The following is a 23,425-nucleotide window of genomic DNA, read 5'->3' on the forward strand; positions in this document are numbered from 1 at the left end:
AGAACGTCTGTCTTGTTTTCTCAGCTCGTAGATAAGAACTTGAAGGAACGTTGATGTTCCCATGAACAGTCGAGAGTAGTGAATGCACAGCTCACGTACTGCCTCCCCTGGTGCTCCCTGAGGATGAACTGCACTCAGGTGGAGATGGTGTAGACAGAGACAGCACTCTTCTATTCAAACTCTTTACTTCCTCAAACTAAAGGTACGCGGTTGCCCATGGCACATTGGTTCATTGCCTTTATGTTGCCATTATTTCTCTACTTCAAACGCTTGCCACGTGGTTTAGTAAAATATTGTTCTTACAAATGGTGCACATCAGTTAGGGGTGTCTCAAAAATAGTGAGCACGTGTATGGTTGCTCATCAATATCACAGAGAGCCAAAAGGGAAGAGGAAAACATTCGAGAGAGGGAAAACATTGCACGGTTTCGTTTAGATCTGCTTTTCATCCGTTACAGTTTCTTGTGCTGTCACTTGTTTCCTGCCCCTCTACTGTTCAATGAAAAACATAGATCTGATTTATGGCTGTGATGTGTGCATTGAGGCCTGTCTGTCAAGAATTATTTGAGGCCCACAAAAAAATACTTCAAAATTAGCATATAACGTACAATTTTTTCTCTCTTTCTAGGTGGATCTGGAGCCAGAAGGGAAAGTATTTGTTGTAATAACCCTAACAGGAAGTTTCACTGAAGGTAAGAATGAATTTGGGGTGGTTTCAGGTATTTGTGTACTCTTAGTTCATACTCAGTAGGAATTTATATCACGGAGCATATAAAAAGAGCATTTCGTAAAAGATGCTTTAAAAATTGACTGTATAAACCAGGTTGGTTGGTATTTTGTTGTCTAATGGTCTGTTGGTTTGGGTTGCCAGATTAAATATATTTGCTAACTCTGGCAATCTTGTGTTTTGTTTAACATACTCACTGAGGTTTTGTTTTTATTCATCATCATCTTAGTTCTTAGTTCAAGAGGTTCTTGCCTCTTTTGGTTCATGTCTATTAAACTGTATTTTAGATTTTTGGCTTTGGACCAACCTTTTAGTTTGCCCTAGGAGTGTATTAAAAATTTAAGGATTGCGTTCTCTTCCTTATAATCTTTATCTCATTCTGTCCTTTAAGGTATTCTGTTCCTCTTCCCCTTGCGCTACCTCCATCTCCCATTCCCCATATTTAAAAAATCGAGGTAAAATTTATATACAGAGAAATGAATAGATCAGAAATGAAGAGTTTGGTTTTGACAGATGCATACAACTGTGTAACAAGTGCTCCAATCCAAGACATAGAACATTTTCATCCCTCTGAAAGTTCCCTGTGTCCTCTCCCAGTTAATCCCCTGCTGCCAGAGGCAGTGAATGCAGTGTTTTGCTTTGTTTCTTCACTATAGGTTAATTTTGTCTCTTCTGGAAGTTCATATAAATGGAACTACATAGCAGGTTCTCCTTTGTGTCTGATTTCTTTTGCTCAGCATAATTTCTCTGAGACTCATTCATGTCATTGTGTATATTAGTATTCTGTTCCTTCTTACTGCTAGGTATTCTATTACATAAATGTAGCACAATTTTGTTTGCTTATTCTCATCTTGATGGACATTTTGGAGTTTTCCCTGTTTGGGGTTATTATAAAGAACGCTTCCATAAACATCCTTGTACATAAATTTCACTTTGATTTTTCTTGGGTAAATACCTAGCAGTGGAATTGCTGGATAATAGAGTAGATACATGTTTAACTTTATAAGAAACTTTCAAATCGTTTTCCAAAGTGGTTGTATTCTTATATTCCCACCAGCAATGTATGAGAGTTCCAGTTACTCTGTATCCTCCCCAACACTTGGTATGGTCATTCTCTTAAATTTTAGACATGCTGGTGGCTATGAAATGATATCTTGTAGTTTTAAGTTGCATATCAAATTCCCTCTAATTTCTGTCTCTTTTCTGGTGGCCCTCCAGTGTTTCTAATTAATTGTTTCAGAATGTGTTTCTAAATATCTTAATTGTTTTTGGTGGGAAGATTAGTCCATTACAAGCTACTCCACCGTTACTAAAATCCTTGCAAAGATCTGTAAATGTGTGGCTTCATGGTTTGTCTGTTTGGTGTTGGCATTTTGCAAATTGAGGACAGTTTTGAGAAGTGGTTTTCTCTCGTCTCAGCCAACCCTTCTCATTCATGTGGGCAAATTGTCTTAATGTTAACATTTTTCAAGTTGTTGTCTCAATTGTCACATCTTATCTTTTGAAATTAGCTGAAACTTGGGATACTTGAACATGAAAAACTGTCCAGATTACAGTTTGGGGGTCTTCTGCCTGCTCACAGGTCTTTTGGTTTGGCTTGGTATCTTGAACATACAGGATTTGTGGGAAAAATAAGTCTGCTCGTAACTCAGTCAAATAAAATATAATGTAATATTACAGAACATTGCTGATAGAACATTCTTACAGCACACGGAACATGGGTACAGCCATGGTATAGACAAGCCCAGCAGTGAGAATAGAGGTGTGAATGAGGAGTGAGATTCTGAATGTGCTGAACTACGTTTTTGCACTGAGTGACAAGGGACCAGTGGAGTAAGGCCATGCCTGTTAGACCAGGTCTGATGGTGCCATTGTTGTTACATGACATCTTTGTTTTAGAGTTACACCAGCTCTCTAGGACTAAATTTTATTAAGTTTTTATCTTCCTTAATTTTACACTAGAAACATCAGAACAGTGGCTCTGGAATACTCCTCAGTATTCTCATAGTATTGGGTTGGCCAAAAAGTTTGTTCGGGTTTTCTGTGTTACAAAGGAACTTTTTGGCCAACGCAATATTAATTTATTAGTTATAGTGATAAGAAGAAAGGAGTGTTATTTGCGGTGAGTTCTTACCAGGTCATTGCAATTATATTCCTTTCGGAGGTGACCCTGCGTAAAATGTTGAGGCAGGCCGAGTTCATCTTTGGTAATTCCACCTCCCCTCTAAGTCCTTCCTGTTCTCTGCCTTCCACTGTCTCTTACTCCAGTAAGATGCCCAGTGATCTCCTCTCTCCAGGAACACTTGCTAATAAGGAAGACAGTGAATTCATGGACTAATTCACACTAAAATGATAGTGATCGCTATCTTAGCACTCTACCCCTCTTAGGTGTGCCTGCGTAGTTTAAAAGATGCTGAAAGAGCTGTTTTATCCATGAGAAATAGATTTTTTTAATGTTGAAATTTCAGGATCTATGGCATCACGGTGTGGGCTGTATTTTAGAAGCTCAGGTCTGTTCTCTTTGTCTGTGGGAGCCTTGCCTTGTCAGTTTGGCTCCTAGGCCGGGGCTCAGCTTGAGCTCGCACGTTGCTGCTGCCTTAGGGCACAGCTTCCTTGTCACATGCAGACAACGTGATGGCTGCCTCTGTGTGTGTTACACAAGGAGGGAATGGAGCCTCCCAGCCCACACACACCTGCCTCAGCTATGGCAGCACCTGGACCTGGCACTGTGAGAATGTCCCTGGCTTGGCCTCTCACCTGTCAGCCACCCTAGACCATCCCTGGCCATAAAGCGACAGGTAGACTGATAGAACATTTGGAGCTCTAGTTTCCATCTGGGATGCTGAAGGGTTTTACATAAAGAAGCAGGATGAGGTCAGGCTTGCCTGGTGTGGCTCAGGCTGTGAAGGGGGCACTGGCCTGGGATCCCAGAGGGATTGTCGAAGATCAAGAAATGTTGGTTGATGAAAGAATGAAATAATGCCACATGCAGCAACATGGATGGACCTAGAGATTATCAGGCTAAGTGAAGTAAGTTAGAGAAAGATAAATATCATATGATATCACTTGTATGTGGAATCTGAAAAAATGATACAAATGAACTTATTTACAAAACAGAAACAGATTCACAGATTTAGAAAACAAATTTATGGTTACCAAAGGGGAAAGGTTGGGAGGGGCATAAATTAGGAGGTTGGGATTAACATATACACACCACTACATATAAAATAGATAAAAAGGACCTACTGTATTGCACAGGGAACTCTACTCAATATTCTGTAATAACCTATATGTGAAAAGAATCTGAAAAAGAATGGATATATGTATGACTGAATCACTTTGCTGTACAGCAGAAACTAACACAACATTGTAAATCAACTATACTCCAATATAAAGTAAAAGTTAAATTAAAAAAAAAAAGGAAGTGTTGGTTGAGCCTCGGCATGCATCTGATCTATCTCACAGGGTTATTTTGAAGGTCAGGTGGTAGAATGCGTAGGGAAATACTTTGCAAACTGTAGAGTGCTCTGTGAAGGTACACTAGTGGTTCTTATCTCTGTGTTCCTGTTGTCACAGCAGCAGCAGTCCTGTCATTCTCCCCACCCCTGCCTGGGACCCCAAGTACACTCAGCAGGTGTGTTTTATTTCGACACCGCCTTTATTTTATACTAGAAGCTTCGAGAATTTAGTGGACAGTTTCTAATATGATGTTGGCTTATTGCCATGGCTGTTTCCCTTTCATGGCCTCCTATAGGGGTTCTGCCATTAGCCCAGATGTTATAATCCCAAAGCTCTCCTTTAAAAAGCAGTTGCTTAAATGGAGCTGTGGTCTGTGATGTGCAGGACTGGCATTAGGAGCTACTGACTACTCCTTATTTCATCCTGTCTCATCTTTTCATCTTTCATTAATTGTGCTGAATTAGTAGCTAAGGCAAAAACGTTTTTATTAAATATAAGACATGACTGAGAAATGACATGAGAAATGCCTGCTGGATACAGACCTGTGATCTCATCACAGATGCTGGGGAGATAAAGATGAACAAGACACGGACACTTGAAGGAGCTCATAGGAGGCAGGCAGATGCAGCCCATGTTTGCAGTGCAGGGGCCCCGGTCCCAGCATAGGAATAAGTCCAAGGCATGGTGCTGGCTGGCAGGAATATGTGATTGGATCAGCCAGGAGATTTTAGAAGAAGTTTCACAGGGGAGGTGATGTTTAAAGCACGTTGGAATGATCCATAGAAATGTCGCAGGCCGGGGAAGATGGTTCAAGAGGGGATGATAGTTTGTTCACAGGCATAGGGGTGAGAGAACAGTGACGGGTTTCAGAGACTGAAAGTAGCAAGAGGGGTGCCGAAGGTGAGGGAGTGCGGTGGGAGGTGTAGCAGAGACTTGGGAGGGCCTCATGCGTAGGTTTGCCCGGGACAGTCTGAGTTTGTCTGCTATACCACTGTAACTACTAACAGTGTCACCTTTCCCTCTCAGAAGGGTCCCAGGTTAGAGGATAAATTGCATGGTCACACACTACTTCTAGGCTAGTAGACGTGATGGGGTGCCAGTGAAGGGTTTTAAGGAATGAGAAACAAAATCTGACTTGGTAGCTGTGGGTACAAGGGGCTTGGGGCTGGGGGCTGTTCATATCATAAGAGGAGACAGGGGTGTAGACAGCCGGTAAGAGACAATTAAAGCTGTCTGAGGGAGAGGTTACTAGAGCCCAAGTTCAGTTGGAATCTGCAGGATGGATGGAGAGGAGGGGACAGCTATGAGAAATATATAGATCTCGAAACCAACAGGAATTGGCAGTTCATAGGGTGTCAGGGATGAATAGGGATGAGACCCAGATGATGCTCAGAGGGGTGTGGTGTCATTCACCAGAGCAGAAACATAGGAATGGAATGTGATGAATTCAGCTTTGAATGGGTGGAGTTTGAGAAGCTTGTGGGAAACCCGAGTGGAGATGTTTAGGAAGAGCTAGCAATAGGAGTCTCGAGTTTGGCAAGAGATTGAGGCCTGAGATGTAGCTCTGGGTGCCAGTGGGAGACAGGCACAAGGATGAAGGGGAAGAAGATTTAGAGAGAAAGCCAAGGTTGACTAAGAGCAGAACTCTGTGGAACACCAGTAATTAAGGACCTGGATCACAGATTATAATTTGTCAAACTCACCCAGACTCTGCTGAAGGTTTACTTAATGAACACCCATTTTGTTAATATCCTCGTTCAGTAATATTTGAGCGCTTACTGCATGCCAGGGACTGTTTCGCCAGGTGGTAGAAATTGGCATCAAAATGGTGATAATGAAGTCTGGAGAAAGGACAGAACATAAAAGTCTTTTTGAAAAGTCATACTTGAATTGGTGTTAGCAGTAGTAGCTTCACAATTTGATGATCAAGTATGCTGTGTATAGGTTTATGTTTAATGTTGAGGTAAGAAGATGAGCCTGCTTAAAAACCTACAGTGAGGGCTCTTCATTAAACGGAGATGGAGCAAGAAAACGCTTCGTGGAAGTCTGTCACAGAGCTGAAGGCATAACATTATCAACGGGGTCAAAAACCCATCACCATTGTTCCTCTTAAGAAAGGTGTTGGGCTTCCCTGGTGGCGCAGTGGTTGAGAGTCTGCCTGCCGATGCAGGGGGCACGGGTTCGTGCCCCGGTCCGGGAAGATCCCACATGCTGTGGAGCGGCTGGGCCTGTGAGCCATGGCCGCTGAGCCTGCGCGTCCGGAGCCTGTGCTCCGCAACGGGAGAGGCCACAACAGTGAGAGGCCCGCGTACCGCAAAAAAAAAAAAAAAAAAGTTATCACTCTTGATCAGATACCAAATTCCCCTCAGCACTGCTGTCAAGGCACAGTTGAAGTGATTTATTCTTTGGAAAGGGCTGTCTCATGTCCCTCTTTATTTCATTCTGGCTAAGCCTTTCTGGAGCTAACAACTGGATTGGTCACGTAACCAAGCTGAAATTTATTAAGGCGATGAAATAGACCTGGATTTTTAATGCAACCTCTAGATGCTGTCACTGTGGCCCTGTTCGATTGTCACTATTTTAGACTAGTTCTTACCTGGAAGAGTGGAGTGGCAAAAAAAAGAAAAAAAAAACAGATGAAGTACTGATGAAAATGCATCGAACTAACCTCATAACTGTTATAATTGGAAGAGAAGCAACACAAAGAAGTTAAGTTAAAGTAGTGATGTGCCCTCAGGTGAGAACAAATCAAAAAAGATGTTGCTGCATTGTAATGCTATTAAGAAATACAGTCTAAGATTTGAAGATGATAACGTAGTTTGCATAAGTGAAGTTTGCCTGGATTCAGGGTACGTCATACTTCAGTGATTGGCCCACAGAGCAAGTACCAGACAATGTGTGTTTCCTCATGGGAGCACACCACCCCATCTGTGGGGTAGTCTTGTCAAAAAACCCAGCCCAAATCTGGTCAGTCTTCCACATCTAACCACCATTGTAGACGAAATACAGTGGATAGGGGCACATTTTAAATGACACCAGGAGATGCAATCAGCAAAACCCAAACTGTGGAAAAATTTGATAGGACAAGAGACTTGGTTCCTTTGACCAGAAATTGGAAGAAAAAAAAAGAGAAGGAAGGAAAATCAAAATAACAGAAGAGAAACATATTAACCAGTTTCAACATATAGAACATGTCAAACACAGATTGCAAAACAATAACTCCCAGGACACAGCTGGGAAAATGGGAACAGTAACTGTATACATGATGATATTAAGGAATTATTAACCTGATTTAGCAGTGATTGTGGCATTTTGGTTGTTTAAAATAGAGCGTCTTGGGCTTCCCTGGTGGCGCAGTGGTTGAGAGTCCGCCTGCCGATGCAGGGGACATGGGTTCGTGCCCCGGTCCGGGAGGATCCCACATGCCGTGGAGCGGCTGGGCCCGTGGGCCATGGCCACTGAGCCTGCGCGTCCGGAGCCTGTGCTCCGCAACGGGAGAGGCCACAACAGTGAGAGGCCGGCGTACCGCAAAAATAAATAAATAAATAAATAAAATAGGGCATCTATTAGAGATACATATTGAAATGTTTACTGATGAAATGATAGCTGAGATTTACTTCAGAATATTCCAGAGGTGGGAGGAGGGGAGATAAAACCAGATTAACAGATAAAACCAGATTAGCCACAAGCTGGCTGTTGAAGCTGGGTGATGGTTACATGTAGGTTTATTACAAATTTCTGTCTACTTTTGCATGTGTTTGAGATTCTCTTTAATAAGAAATTAAAATTACACATTTAAAAAATCTATTTTCTAAACACAAAACAGAATCTGGGTTGCCTCTGCAACATCCAAATGATGCTTTAACTTTGAACACATGCTACCTATTCTCATTTATAAATTAAAGCTGGTGTTTTTTGTCTGTATATATTTTATCCTTAATTCCCAATTTTTATGTATTACAAAGAGGTGAGTTAAAAAATTTAAATGACTAAAGTATTTCAGAAATATTTTAAAGGTTCTAAATAAATACTAAGCTGTGAGTCAAAAACTGCAGGTAGGAAGAGATGAGTAAGATAATTCCCTTCGTTCTGTTGTAAAGTTCTCACTCATAATGAATGACAAGTGAATCATCTCCTATTAACTATTACATAACATTTTGCCCTTAGAAAGTTTAATTTTAAGATAGTTTCCTAAAAGAATAAAGTAAATCAAAAGAATTAATGGTAGAAGTATCTTTATGAAGATAGTAAGATGAAAGTTCTTTGTGGACATGTTTCTTCCCCAGAGTTCCCAAAGCAAACTTGAAAGTATTCTGCACCAGTTTAGGAGGAAAAAGTAACTTCTTAAAAGACAAACAAAAATGCCACCTGACAGAGCACCTGTCATTTGTGGATTTGAAGCTCGTTGAGAAAACTTCGCTAAAACTTTGAATCGCCCCCTTCTTTCAGGCTCTTATTATGTTACTTGGAACTAATAACACATTTCCCCCTGGGAAGAATATAGAAAGTGCTTGAATTTTGGTATCTGCTTATTCTTTCTACTAAGGCAGTGCATTATAATGTAGAGTAAGATTATGATCTTTTTGAACTATTTTCACTCAAATTTCCTGTGTCAAACCACTGGTTTACACATAATTATGTTCTCTGCTAAATCATCATGGCCACATGTACCAAGGCCGATGAAACGTGTTAACTGCTTGAAGGCTGCAACCCCCAGTTTCTCACTGTATCTGACACTCTCAATGTGTGTCATTTTTAAAGGGGAAAATGTTATCTCTGATGACAGTTGTTTTTTAGTATTCCTTTCTCATGTTTCAAGCCTGGTGACAGCTTGTTGATATACTTTTTCTTAATTTAGATTTTTTTTTTAATTTTTAAATTTTATTTATTTTTGGCTGCATTGGGTCTTTGTTGCTGCACGCAGGCTTTCTCTAGTCGCGGCGAGCGAGGGCTACTCTTCCTTGCGGCGTGCGGGCTTCTCATTGCGGTGGCTTCTCTTGTTGCAGAGCACAGGCTCTAGGCATGAGGGCTCAGTAGTTGTGGCTCACAGGCTCTAGAGTACAGGCTCAGTAGTTGTGGCACACAGTCTTAGTTGCTCCGCGGCATGTGGGATCTTCCCAGACCAGGGATCAAACCCATGTCCCCTGCATTGGCAGGCGGATTCTTAACCACTGCACCACCAGGGAAGCCCCTAGATTTTTTTTTTTTAATGTATTCTTTCTGTACATTCATCCTGAGGGATGAGTGACTACTTCCGTTCTCTTGCTGGTCCAAGCAGTTATGTGGCTCCCACTGGAAATGACTGCCAGGTTGGAGACAGGGTAGGAGAGAAAGAAAGGTATTGAGGGAACGGGACACTGGAAAAAGAAGAAATGATCTTTTTAGAGGATTGAGACTAATCGTCCCATGTCATAGCTGACCTGCTCCTCCTTTCCATGACAGCGGGCTCATTTATTGAACTCCTTCTGAGGACCAGACGCTGTGGTAGGCTTGTAATTGAGCACGTAGCAATGGCAGCCCTTGTTTTATTTTCTTCTGGTAGCAGGATAGCCTCGTACCCTCGTAACTGATGCCTTCTGTATGTTCCCGCTATCCTGTTTGTTATTTCATTTGCTCGTCACAACAAACTTCTGAGGCTGATGTGATCCTCAGTATGCAAGCTCAGGGACACTGATTTGCTGTGGTCTCCTGAATAATGAGTGCCAGAGCCCAGACACAAGCTCAGACTGGGAGGCTGAGGTGCAAGGTCTTTCTAGGCCATCTAGCTATCTGGGAGGTGTTTCCATGTTTTATCTTGATTCTACCTTGGGAAAAAAAGACTGTCATTTAGGTGGTATAATCCCACCCTCCTCAGAGTTTTGTCATCTTTTGGGATAATGTCTTTTTTGCAAGGCTTTCCTTGGATTCCTCCTTCTTAAAACTAAAGATTGACATTGACCTAGGAAAGGTTCCACCTTCTCAAATACAAGGTATGGATCAGAGAGCTCTGAGAAGGCTGAGCTTAAGATTTGCTGAGTTTTACCGTCATCATCCGTAGTTTCTCTTAATGCAGGCATTAAACTAGAACTCGGAAGAAATTCAAAGTCAAGTGAACGAGTTCAGCTTAGGATATGATAGCTATATTTGCCTAGTTATACCTCAACCATCATTAGCTTCATCCTGACTACTTCTCTTACTTGCATTGACTACTGATGATAAACTTTTAAGTGGTGTTTTTGTTCAGAATTCTTCATTTGGTTCTCAAAATGTGGTCCTGCAGATCTCTGGAGGTTCCAGAGACATTTTCAAGAGGTCTGTAGTTCAAAACTATTTTCCTTATAATACTAAGATGTTCTGTCTTTTTTTAAAATGTGTTGACGTCTGCACCAGTGGTGCAAAAGAAGTGGTGGGTAAAACTGCTGGTGCCTTAGAGTGAATCAAGCCACCAAAGTGTACAGTTGTCAGTGTAGCCAGTGTATTCTTCCTCTCTGCAATTGTGTGGCAACGGCAGGGAGGAAGAGTTTCACTTAAGAATATCTTTGATGAAGCACTAAACATGATTAGTGTTCTTAAGCTCATCCCTTGACTATATATCTTTATAATATTCTGTGTGACAAAATGGGAAATATGCACAAGACACTCCTGCTACACACTGCAATACTACCGTGTCTCAGGAAGAACACTTGTGTGACTGAGCTAGTCGGTTTTTTTCCCCCATGGGGCACCATATTTCCTTGAAAGAATGATGGACAAACTATAGTTATGGAGACTTGGGATTTTATCAGGTATTTTCTTAAAAATGAGTGAAATGAGCTTGTTACTTCAAGGCAAGCAACTGTGAGTATGATGCCAGTGATAAAATTGGATCCTGCAAGCCGTAGGTAGAATTTTGGAAAATTTATATCCACCATATGAGCTTGTCAGCTTGCAATACTTAAAAAAGACTTTTCACATGAGTTTGTTGTTGATGTTAACAACTGTGATTTTTAATATTGTAAAAGAGGTCAACATTTGGAAGAGGATCTGCATAACTCAGTAAACCCATGTTTTCAAAATGACCAGTACAAAATGTTACAAAACCATGCATGGGTCAAGGATCCATTGAAAGCTGAAGACAGACTAATCGATTTAATACAACAGTATAAAAAGTTCATTGATTGTTTTTAGAGTCTACATTGCAGCTAACCTTTAAGAAGCTACCACTTGTCAAGTTTTGATGTAGAATCAAAGAAGTACCTGAAACTATTAAAACACTCTCTTTTCCACTAATTTCCATGCGAGGCTGGATTTTGTTCACATTTTTCATCTAAAACAATGTTTCAGCAGATTGAATACAGAAGCAGATCTAAGAATCCAGCTGGCCTCTAAGTCACACATCAAAGAGATTTGCAAAATTGTAAAACAATGCCACTCTTCTCACTTAACATTTTTTGCTTTAGAAAATAGAGTTATCTTTCATAAAAATATTGTTTTTGTTAACATGCAATGGACTTGTTTTAAATGAATAAATATTTTTAAAAGTCTCAATTTTAATTTCTAATATGGCAAATATTGGTAGAGAGAACCCACAGAAACCAAAACTGAGTCCTTGATTTTTAAGACTGTAAAAGGGTCCGGAGCCCAAATTATTTTTAGAATTTCTAGGTTATTTTTCCCCTTTATCTTTCTTTCAGAAGTCCAGAACTTTTCATTTTAGTGAGCATTTAAAGAGAAGGAACTGACAGACATTTGTGTACATTCTGTTGGGGACTGATGTTAGGTGACAATTAGCTGATAAACACAACAGAATAATTCGATCATTTTTGGAAACTGTAATCCTTTTTCTCTAATTATTTTGACTGTGCAATGTACTTTTTCAGCCGGTTTTTGTTGTAAGCCTTTTCTCATAAAAATAGGGAGGTCAGGAAATGACGCCCAAACAACCCAAAAGCGTATGGTGGTTTCTAACTTCAGAGGTGCCTGTGATGGGTAGCTTGATGCTAAACCTTTGCTTGATTTGAGCGGAACAAGGCAGTCGCAATACTTCTGAGCAAGTGATCAGAGCTGTAAGCACTAAAAGCTGAACTGCAAAAATAGCTCAGAAGTCTATGGACGGAAGCATCAGCGGATTCACCTTATGTGACACTCACTTATTAACCAGCATGTTCCTCTAAAATCAAGGTTCTTGCAAAACAGAGTCTGACTGGTATCTTCATTTTCTCAAGCTTCATATTTTTTTAGTTGAAATTATACTCATGCAGTGTTCTCTCAGTGGATCTGAGATTTGGGAAAAACAAACGATTTAATTATCTGATAGAAAAATTAATTGCTCCAGAGTCTGGTTTCATTATGCTTCAGTCTCATTTCCAGCAACCTCAGAGCTCTCTGCTCTTTTTGTTTCAAACGAACAAGGCAGCAGAGGTTCTGTTTGCCAGGCCAGTAACATTGACATCCCTTTTATTAGGTTTTCCCCAGTAACGCCTGTGTCAGTGGGCAGGTAAAGAGGCAGGAAGACCTGTTTCTTTCCTTCCCCCCTGAAACTTGTCTTCAGCATTAAGATTTCATCCTGGTATCTGAAATTTCTGTTCAGCAGTAGCTGACTTCCTGCATGAGCCTGAGAGTGGGCGAGGGGGGCCTTAGTGATCTAGGGTTGAAGACACATTCTTTGTGTATGTCAGAGATTGCCTTCGATTTTCTAAGTGCAACTTAGTTCTAACATTGTTTTGGAGAAAGTCAATTGCTATCTCTGTGAATTTACTTGGTTACAGAATACACTGGGTTGAGCGATACTTCCAAATTATCACCGCTTGGATCCAGTGGGTCAAGGGAACTCTCTCTGGACACACACAGAGTATTTGTGTATAACATTATGTGATGTATATATGCATGCCTGTGTGTAGGCAAGTGCTTAATAGTGACACTGAGTTTATTATAGTAGAACTCAAAAAGTGTGTAGGTGGAGACGCAAACAATTAGACAAATTAACATTGTATGCCAAGTGGTAAGTGCTATGGAGAAAATAGAGTAGAGCAAGGGGACAGAGATGAAGACTGTGTGTGTGCAGTTCTGTTCAAATCAGGTTGGTATTTGAGCTGCAGATCTGAAGGAAGGGAGGGACCATGAGGTTGTGTTGGGGGAAGAGGGGACAGGAAATACAAAGACCCTAAGGCAGGGGCGTGGTAAGTGAGTGAGAGCAGTAGGGAGAGGATTGTGGCTGAGCCTTGGGGTCCAGGGGAGGTACCAGCATCATTTTGCCACAAGGTGTGTACCCTGTTAATGTCACTTCCCTTTTCAGGAACATACCTTTGTTAATTAAGTGAAGTTGAAGTTCACCTATATTTGATGCTGGCTTGCCATTTGGCTCATTGAACATAATATTTCCCCTTTGGCTAGGGGCTTGAAGAGCACCATATTTACAGCCACTTATAATGATTTAATGTAAGTTGCTAAAGCAGAAACTTTTAAATTTATCATGAAGACTTTCCCAAGTTCTGTGCATTCCATCAGGGTTTCTTATTGTTCTAAGCTACATTAGGATCCACTACACAGCTTAATAAGCATTAAAAGTTCAAATGTACTATCTGGGGATATATAACAAGTCCATGCACTGCTAAATCTAATTAGCTATAATTCAATTCTAGTTATAGGTTGTTAAGAAATTACTCTTATTTGTGAGCTTCACCCATCTAAAACACAGTAACTTTAGGTTCAGCTAGTCTTCTGTCTGTGAACATGGTGGGAACTATCTATCATTTGTTAAGTTTTAATAAATGTTAGTGACACATCTACTAAACATCTGGAAAAGTAAATAGGTTGAAGGTCAGTCTGGGTACATAGGGGACTTAGTATATACCTTTTGGAAGGCTAATTCTTACTGCATTTTGACGATACTTTTTTCGTGTGAATGAGGACACTTCCATTACCTGAGTCCTTAGATTGGGAATTACCAAGTACTGAAAATGGGGCCTTCAAAAAGTTTGAAATGTCAAGAGAGGATCTATATTCTAGATCAGTGGAATCACTTGAGAATTTTGAAAAATACAGATTTTCAGGCCCCAGATTGAATCAGAATCTCTGGGGAAGAGGCCAGGGAAACAGATTCCTAATAAGCACTTAGGCTGGTTCTAATAGTTGGCCATGTTTGGATGCCCCTGTTGTACCTTAAATCATATCTAATTTGATAATTGGAACATTCTGGTGATTGGGAGGTTTGCTAGTTGAAAAAAATATGTAGAAAAAAACTGCATAGCAGCGTGTATTAGTTTGATGCATAGTCTTTTAAGAGTTGACAGAACTCCAAGTTCATTTTTTTTAAACAGCCTTTAAAATGCTCTGATGTCAAATGGTTGGATTATAGTTTTTTCACTTTTAGGAGGAGAAAATGAGACTCAGAGGCAAAGGGCCTTGCTAATGTCTACACTCGGTGCTAATGCTGAGACTCAAGTCAGGATTGAACATAGTAAAATCAGGTTGGGAATGTTGGCTTTGAGACAGGTTCTAGATGTTTCCCCTTCTCTTCAAGTAACTGGGGTCAGGAAAAGGCAATTTAAAGTGATTCCAGTTACAATAGGAGCCAAGATTTAAAAAATAGTATAAATGTTTTAAAAGATTGGATGGGTGCTCTGTCTTTAAAAATGATGACAAAAATTATGAAAGTTTCTTTCATCTCTTATTTATCAGTGTTTGGGTTACAACGGCACCTGTATGCTAATTTTTAGAACCAAGAACAGATCAAATAACTCAGCGTGTACTTTTCTGACTGATTTGAAGGCTTGATATCTTTCACTTTATGCTGACTTTCTCAGCACTATCATGAGGAGGGTTATTTTTGCAAAAATATTTGAAGATGTGATCAAGTTTTCCAAAGGCTGGGCATCGCTCCATCAGTGTTGATCTCTTGTTCCTTGGTGGTGGACCTGACACCTGGATTTACTTTGTCAGGGCCTTAGCTGTGATTGGAGCAGCTTGTCAGTCAATTTCAAGACCTGCATCAGCTACAAGGTCTCACTTTGACCCTGCGCCTGACTTTAATTGTGTAAGTTGTATTGTGGAGTATAGCTGATACTCAGAAAATGAGAACAGCAGCCATTCGCATGGTAAGAATAGGATAGTTTTAAGCAGGTAGGAATGTCAGAGAAGGGACTAGTTTAAAAGTGGTCAGTCTGTTCCTTGATGACGATTTTTATGCTTTGAGCATTTAGTTTACCTTTATCAATCTCACTATGATGGGGGATTTTGGAAATGAAAACTCAGATGACGAGTATGGGTGTCTCAGTGAAATAAATAACTTATTTCTTAGGAAGGGTGTAGTAACTCTTGAATATGTCAGTAGTGTTCAGATACCATTGTGTAAAAGGGACTGCATATCTGGGTACCACCATCTCATCGAATGGTTACTTAGAATCCACCCAAAGGGGTACCTAACAATAACTGGAGGAGTCTTTCCAGCAGTGAACTTTAGGAAGGATTCATTGACAAAGACTGAACTTAACTCTCAGAGGGAACCATTGATTTTGTTAAACATATTAATAAGTGACGATTCAGTAGGACTCTGATACCTCCTGCTGGCCCCTCAGGACCCTGTGGGGACACTCAGCCAGGATGCAGAAGAAACTTACTGAGTCCTGCTCAGGTGTACCTGTGTCCAGTCATGTCTTGCTCCACGCCTCTGTCTCAGGGGTTGCATGTCCTTAGTAGATACTCTAATTCCTAGGTTCTTGGTCTTGCCTCTGTGAGTGATCCAAGTTCACTCTAAGTCCAGTCTTATGGGCCCTCTTTCTAATATGTAGGATATTGACCATATGCTGGCTATGTCTGTTTGGTCGTCTCTCTCTCACTCTAACCAGGAACCATGAACTGCTTAGGGGCTGAAATTGGCCCAGAGGTGGGTTTTGTTCTGTTTGTGGCACAATACAGTGCTTTTGAAGTGTTTCAACTTGAACTCTTCAGGCCGGGCAGGGTTCTGCAGGGCATCCCTGTTCCCAGCACTGCCTGTTATCTGAATTCCCTCTGACTTCACATCTCCATGGGTCTACCTCTCAGTCTGCAATCCTGAATCTGTTTTTTCTTGGCAATGTGTAGTAGCCATGGGGCACTCTTAATTTTCTTTTACAGGGAAGGATCACTTCTTTGCTGGAGTCAACTGAAAACACTTTCCTTTCGCTGAAGATCGTGAAAGTTCCTCTGTTGCACCATTCAGCATCCCAACCGACCCCAGTGGCCCTCCCACTTCCGGTTTTGGGTCAGGCAGAGTCTCACTGTTCAGGGGAATTTTGCAGGGAAGGGTAGGGAAAGAAATCTCTCTTTGTTGTTTTTTTGTTTGTTTGTTTGTTTTTTAATCCAGGAAATAAGTCAGACTTTTAGATAATAGATCACTTTTAGTGATGTCTCCAGCTTCCTGAATGCCCCAAAATGTTCATTTCTGGTGTTAGTGTTAATCCTTTCTTTAACAGAACCTCACAGATACAATCCCCTGGGAACTGCTGTTGGGAATCTCTTACTGTGCTGGAGATGCGGGGTCAGTGGTAGAAGGGCATCAGCTTTCAATCAGATGGACCTGGTTCTGCTTCCTGTACTTCCCAGCCATGTGTGACCTTGAGCAATAGTTGCCTTACATGAAAAGTACAGGGCTGGTGGTATCTACCCCCAGGATTGTTTGTTGTGAAGGTTATGTGAGATTATACACACACACACACCCACAGTGTTGTATTATGGCCTGATGCAGATTACGTACCCACCCATTTGGGAAGGAAATCTGTACCCAGTTTATTTCCATGTACTTTGTGATGAATCATCTGAAAGGCACTGGGGAAAATACGATGACATAAGCCTCCTTTCTCAGTCATTGTTTCAAATCCTAGACAGCATTTGAACCTATCATGTATTTCATGTTCTGGAAGGGGTGCAAGGTACATTCCAGTCTGTGTGTCTAAGTGCTTTTGATGGGAGCTGCCATTGATGAAGCCGTGGACGTGAGAGAAGGTACAGGAATAATTCACTCCCTGTGAGGGGGGCACTGCTTTGCCAGTTTCCTGCTTGCTGGACCCCAAGGAACATAGCTTGCCCCTCTTCCTAAATCTGCCTGCCAAAGCCAATGTTACATCTTTCCCCAAGTCACCCCTTGAGGATCTAGCTAATGCCTGGATTGCAGCTGCTGCTGCACGGTGTCTCCTTGTGAGGGCTGATGGTGTGTGTGTGTGTGTGTGTGTAACTGCCATGGTCTCTTGGTAGGAATGGTGGTAGGACAGCAGGACAGGCATTAGGGTCTACTCCCCTGTCTAGCATGACCCAAGGAGCAGTGGGTCCAGGAATTGTCCTTTGGGATCATATTGAAAACCAGCTCCCATGGCTGGCTGGTTCCTTCAGTGCAGATATATGGGTGCAATGAGTACCTTCTTCACATAGCTATTTTAAGATGAATGAGTTAATGTTTGTAAGACATTTCTAGGTCCCAGAAAGGTGTGTTTTAAAAGCAGATTGCATGTGCTGCTTGCTGTTAATTTCTTATCCCTAGAGGATTGAATTTTAAGTGACAGGTTGCACATTGTAAATTGTCAGGCAGCGTTGGCTCTTGTCCTCTACCTTTTCCCCATACCCGGATTTTGTTAGGTTTGGTCACCAGCCTGATGACCTAAGTGCTGTCCATCAACTCGGAGCAGCCCTAGCTGTTTTATTTTGTTGTTGTTGTTATTTATTCACACATTGCAGTTGGTTCACTCCATGTGGATGTTTTCGTAGCCTTTGGTCTTTTTCCAAATATTTACTTTACTTTGTTAAATTAGTTCCTCATTTATCAGTTAAAGTGTGTGTTGACTTTTGTGGTTTTAATTTTACAGGCTTGGTTGTCTTTGTATTGCCAGATGGTGTCTCTTGTTTGAGTCCATAAGCAGGGTTTGTTTGTGGACTGGCTTGTTTTGTTGAGGGCTTAAGCACTACCTAGTTCCTTCTTAAGTTAAGGATGGTGTTATGTTCAAGTGAAAATCCATTTTAAATCCAGTATTTAATTATTAATTAAAATATCTCTTGTGTGGGGCTTCCCTGGTGGCACAGTGGTTGAGAGTCCGCCTGCCGATGCAGGGGACACGGGTTCGTGCCCCGGTCCGGGAAGATCCCACATGCCGCGGAGCGGCTGGGCCCGTGAGCCATGGCCGCTGAGCCTGCGCGTCCGGAGCCTGTGCTCCGCAACGGGAGAGACCACAACAGTGAGAGGTCCGCGTACCGCAAAAAAAAAAAAAAAAAAACGGAGTCAGTAAATAAATATATATATATATATATATATCTTGTGTATTTTGGAGGCAAAATTACAACTTAGTTGCTCATGAAGGAGGAGCACGTGCTAGAAAACTGGGAATTTTTGTGGCGGTTTGGCTTGGCTTCTTTACGCTGCCCCGTGGTGCCTGTAGGGAGGGTAATACGTATCCAAAGGGCTGAAGGTAGGCTCCTGCTTCTGGGAAGGCTGACAGGTATCATCAAGGGATGTTAAGGACTCTTTTGCTCTGGGGGTCTTGGGGAAGTGCTGCTGCCTGTGATGGTGAACAGAGTCTAGATCTGGGTGTTTACTTCCTGCTTCTAGCACCATTTCTGGCTCGTGGACGGTGACAGTGGGGACTGTCGCGGCTCAGTTGCTCCTTCTGCAGTCCCCACCGTATTCTTGGATTCTCCCCCATCCCCTCTCTCAGTTGGAGCCCAGTGGACTCCGTGAGTTAAGGAGATGGGGATTTGAGGGTCCACAAAGACTAAGGCAGCTAGAGATAGGATAGAATACCCGAGAGGAGACAGCTGCCCAGAGAAGGAACCCCAGAAATATGCAAAGTGACCCCTTTAGTACTGAGTACTAAACAGTATAAGGACATACCTGAGGCAGGGGAAAGAGTCATCCAAAAGCATTAGAGAGAACTGTGCCTGGTACTAACGAAGGGCCAGGAATAGTGCCTGTTCCTACCAGCTGGACTGGAATATCTCAAGATGCATGGAACATTGAGTTGAGTACACAGAAGGGCGTTGCCTCCCTAGTGAGGAATAACTAGCCCTAGATTTAGCACTGTTCTGGCCCACCTAAAAAATCTAAAAATCAAAATCTGATAGGATCAGGGCTTCCCTGGTGGCGCAGTGGTTGAGAGTCCGCCTGCCGATGCAGGGGACGCGGGTTCGTGTCCTGGTCTGGGAAGATCCCACATGCCGCGGAGCGGCTGGGCCCGTGAGCCATGGCCGCTGAGCCTGCGTGTCCGGAGCCTGTGCTCCGCAACGGGAGAGGCCACAGCAGTGAGAGGCCCACATACCTCAAAAAAAAAAAAAAAAAATCTGATAGGATCAAACTATTTCCAAGTAACTTAACTGTGTCCCCAAACAAAGCTCAAGAATATTTATGGGAAGACAAAACTATCCAGTACTCAACAGGTAAAATTCACAATGCTTGGCATCCTATCAAAAATCAGACATGCAAAGAAGCAAGAAAATATGACCTGTAATGGAAAATCAATTAATCAATTGAAACTGGTCCAGAACTAACACAGATGTTAGGATTAGTAGACCAGATATTAAAACAGTTATGCTAAGTATTCATATGTTCAAAAAAGTTAAATACAGAGAAGGAAGATTAACCCCCCCGCCCCCCCCACAAATCGGATCTCAAACATGATGTGCCTACAATCAAGCCTTATGTAATTTAATCCTTAACGTTACTTCCACCAAATCCACATGACCCAAACCTGGGCCCTGCTGATTTCTCTGATCCCTAAGCCCATCCTGGTCCACTCAGTGTTCTCTTGAGCCCAGACGCTGGGGTCGCCACTGCAATGCTAACTCAGTGATGCCAGGAGTCCGCTGCACCTTTAACCTTCCTTCATGCCTGCTGTGCCAGTGCCAGACCTGAGCAATCATTCTGCAGTGCTGCTCCTGGGACAAAGAATGCATCTGAATTCCTGGTGTAGCACCCAGGCACTCAGCAAAAATCCAAGTGTGCTTCTTGGTTTTTTTCAGCAATTCCAAAACCTTTACACTTGCAAGCTTTTTCTTTTTTTCTTTTTTTTTTTTCCCTTTCACACAAATTCTGATTCTAATACTCTGCTAAAAAAAATCCAGCAGCGACTGGGCCCGTGAGCCATGGCCGCTGAGCCTGCGCGTCCGGAGCCTGTGCTCCGCAATGGGAGAGGCCACAACAGGGAGAGGCCCGTGTACCGCAAAAAAAAAAAAAAAAAAAATCCAGCAATAACTTCCATCTTTATGTGCTCACTGTCTCTCAGTGTGGCCACCTCCTTTCTTCCTTTCTGCCGGTTGCCAGGGAAACCACTCTTCTCACAGAGGCTACACCCTTTTCCTGGGAAGATTCATCCTCTCTGGCGTCTTTAACATATTCTTGCTTGTTCACTTATCTGGTCTGACCACACTTTGTGCTTTTGGTTGCTTCTCCTTTGGTCACGCTGACGGAAAAAAAAAAATTCTTCACCTGACCCTCAGCTACCATCCTATTTCTTTCCCCCTGTTATAGCCAACTATCTTGACAAATATTCTGTATCTGCTCCTGACCACCTACTTTCACCCCAGTCTCTGATTCTCTCTTGTTCAGACACCTCCTGATTACAAAATGTACCAGCCTTTCTCAGCAATCTTCCTCTCTGACCTTCCTGCTGTATTTGGTTCTGTTTCCTGTTCTTCTTTTGGGAGCCTCAAATCACCACTACAAATCTCCCCTCTGTTCTGAGTTGGTGATGCTCAGTGCCTTCAGCTCCTTCTCCCATTCCCTTCAACGATAACCTTCATCCTTCGTCCTCTTCAAGACCTCCATTTACCCCGTGCCTCCACTCAAAGCAGGTGGCCTTGCTTCCTAAGTGGTTAAGAAAATTGCAGCAGGCGTGACCTCCCTCAGCTACATCCTGCTCACGACTTTATCTGCGTGCCCACCATCTTTGTTCCTTAGTCTCTGTCCCAGAGGACAGTTGTGCTTGTTTTTGCCAAAGACCTGAGCTTCCTCAAGCATTTGGCTTCCCTACCTCTAATTCTTCACTTCCCTCTCTCTTGGTTTCTTTCCTCAATCTGTAAACATGGCCAAGCCTTCTCATCCTAAAAATCCAGCACCTCCTTGGCTACTTTCCAATGTGTTTCTTCTGTTTCATCCAGATGTCTTCAGAGTATAGCCTGTGTACACTCTCTCCCCTTCTTTGCCTTCTGTTTTCTCCCTCAGCCACTACTGTAGCTCACTGGCTTCCTTCATTATCATTCTGCTCAAGGAGCCCTTGATGAGGTCACCAGGGGCATCTGTATCGCCAAATCCAGTGGCAGTTTTCAGGCCTCATCTTACTGGACATCTGTGTTGCCTTTGACAATGCCCATCACTCCCTCTACCTCAGGGCCCTCCACTTTTCGACTTCCATGACTCTGAAGTCGGCTGACATCTCCCTGACTCTTCCTTCTCTGTATCTTTGGACTTCTCTCCATCCCCCTTCAGTTTGCTTCTCCGGGCATCAGTGTTCAGCACACTGGTGTCCTCACGCACGTCCCTGGGGATCTGTTTTAGTCCGGGGATTTCACTCTGCCTGTCGCTCTCCACCCTGACATCTGTGTCTGCAGTCCAGCCCTCTCACCTGAGTGTCAGCCTCCCATATCCAGTCACATGCTGGGAACCCCCACCTTGGTGTTCATTCAATCTTTCAGTTAGCAAACATGCATCTTCTATCCCCATGTTCCGTTGAATATGAAATGTTAGCTATGGTGGAAGAAAGCATCCCCCCTCTGCCAGGTGTCTGATCCCGTTCCCATCTCTTTTCTTTCCTCTTCCTTCATGGGCTTCCATTCCTCCTCCTATATCTTAAAAGTGAGCACCTATAAGATCCTTATAGGGTCTTTCATCTTCAGGGAGACTGTCAGTTATTACCTGCAGCCTCAGTTCTTCCCATGAGCCTTAGTTCAGTGATATCTTTCAAACACCTTAGACTCAGACCCGAGTCATCATTCTCCTCCCTTCTCAACCCCCTCTGCCTACTCCATTTCTGTCCTTGCTACTTCTCTTCTCCTAGACACCCAAGCTTGAACCGACATATTTCCCCCACCTAAGTATTTTGTCTCTCCAACTAAAAACAAAAGCAGTGTGCAGTTCCTGCTCTGTTGTGTACCTCAGTCTGTGCACCCTGCCCCTGACATCTGTGAGGGTATGAAGTGAGGCAGAGAGAAGCGGCTCCTACCATGTCCCGTTCTAACAAGCATCTGCAGAGCCCCCATCCCCTTCCAGCTGTGACATTAAGTAATCACAGTAGAAGTGATGTTTTTGGAAGAGGTTTCATCCAGACTTCCATTTCCAACCAGAAGGAGAGCTAGGGAAGAAGATTAGCCATTGAAAGATGAGGATGTAGAATCAGTTTAATGAGGATTCTTACTGGGGATGTTTGCAGGAATTATTTTAACAACACTTACTTTAGACTATGCTATTGCAGTCTTCTTTCCTTTTGGCTAGTGGATTCCTTAACACCATATGGGGCCACTTCCGTCACTTTCCTGTTACCTTCAGATTTTTTCTTCTCTTTGCCTCACTTTATACCCTCACAGATGTTGGGGGCGGGGCATGCAGACAGCTTTATTGAGGTACAGTTGCCTAATAAAATTACAAGGTGTTTAAAGTATACGTCATAGTGATCTGAGATACACATACATCATGAAAGGATTTGCACCATCCAGTTAATTAACATCTGTCGATACCTTCTGTTTTTAAAGTTATTTTTAATTGTAGTAAAATACGTTTAACATAAAAATTTACCGTCTTAACCATTGTAACTGTACAGTTCAGTGATATTTATTACATTTGCCTGTGCAACCATCACCACTGTCCATCTCTAGAACTTTTTTCGAAACTGAACAGAACTCTTGTGAAACTAAAACTCTACCCATTAAGTAATAAATCCCATTCCCCCTCTCCCCAGCCCCTGGCAACCATCATTCTTCCTGTTTCTATGAATTTGACCACTCTGGGTATCTTTTATGAGTGGAATCATACAGTATTTGTCCTCTTGTGACTGATTTATTTCACTTAGTATAATGTCCTCGAGATTCATCCATGTTGCAGCATGTGTCAGAATTCCCTTCCTTTTTAAGGCTGCATAATATTCCACTGTATGTAAATGCCACATTTTGTTTATCCATTCATCTGTCAGTGGACTCTTGGGTTGTTCACCTTCAGTTTTAAAACAGTCTCACATTAATATTTTAGGCTGAATCCTGTTCATTTTATTTATTTTTAAATTTTTTTTGTAGTACGTGGGCCTCTCACTGCTGTGGCCTCTCCCGTTGCGGAGCA

General features: G+C 42.3%; 1 protein-coding gene across 3 annotated transcripts in view; it reads left to right on the forward strand.

Annotated features, from left to right (window-relative positions):
* The window catches only part of PRKCH (protein kinase C eta), a 223,423-nt gene that overhangs the window by 70,696 nt on the left and 129,302 nt on the right, over window positions 1–23,425 (forward strand). For all 3 annotated transcript variants that reach the window (XM_027111430.1, XM_027111432.1, XM_027111433.1), the window contains exon 2: window positions 628–691. In XM_027111430.1, the coding sequence (XP_026967231.1) occupies window positions 628–691 (64 nt within the window). The remainder of the gene's footprint in view (window positions 1–627; window positions 692–23,425) is intronic.

The sequence above is a fragment of the Aethalodelphis obliquidens genome, unplaced genomic scaffold, assembly GCF_003676395.1.
Source record: "Aethalodelphis obliquidens isolate GAN/ISIS:26980383/991018 unplaced genomic scaffold, ASM367639v1 scaffold10, whole genome shotgun sequence".
Classification (NCBI taxonomy): domain Eukaryota; kingdom Metazoa; phylum Chordata; class Mammalia; order Artiodactyla; family Delphinidae; genus Aethalodelphis; species Aethalodelphis obliquidens.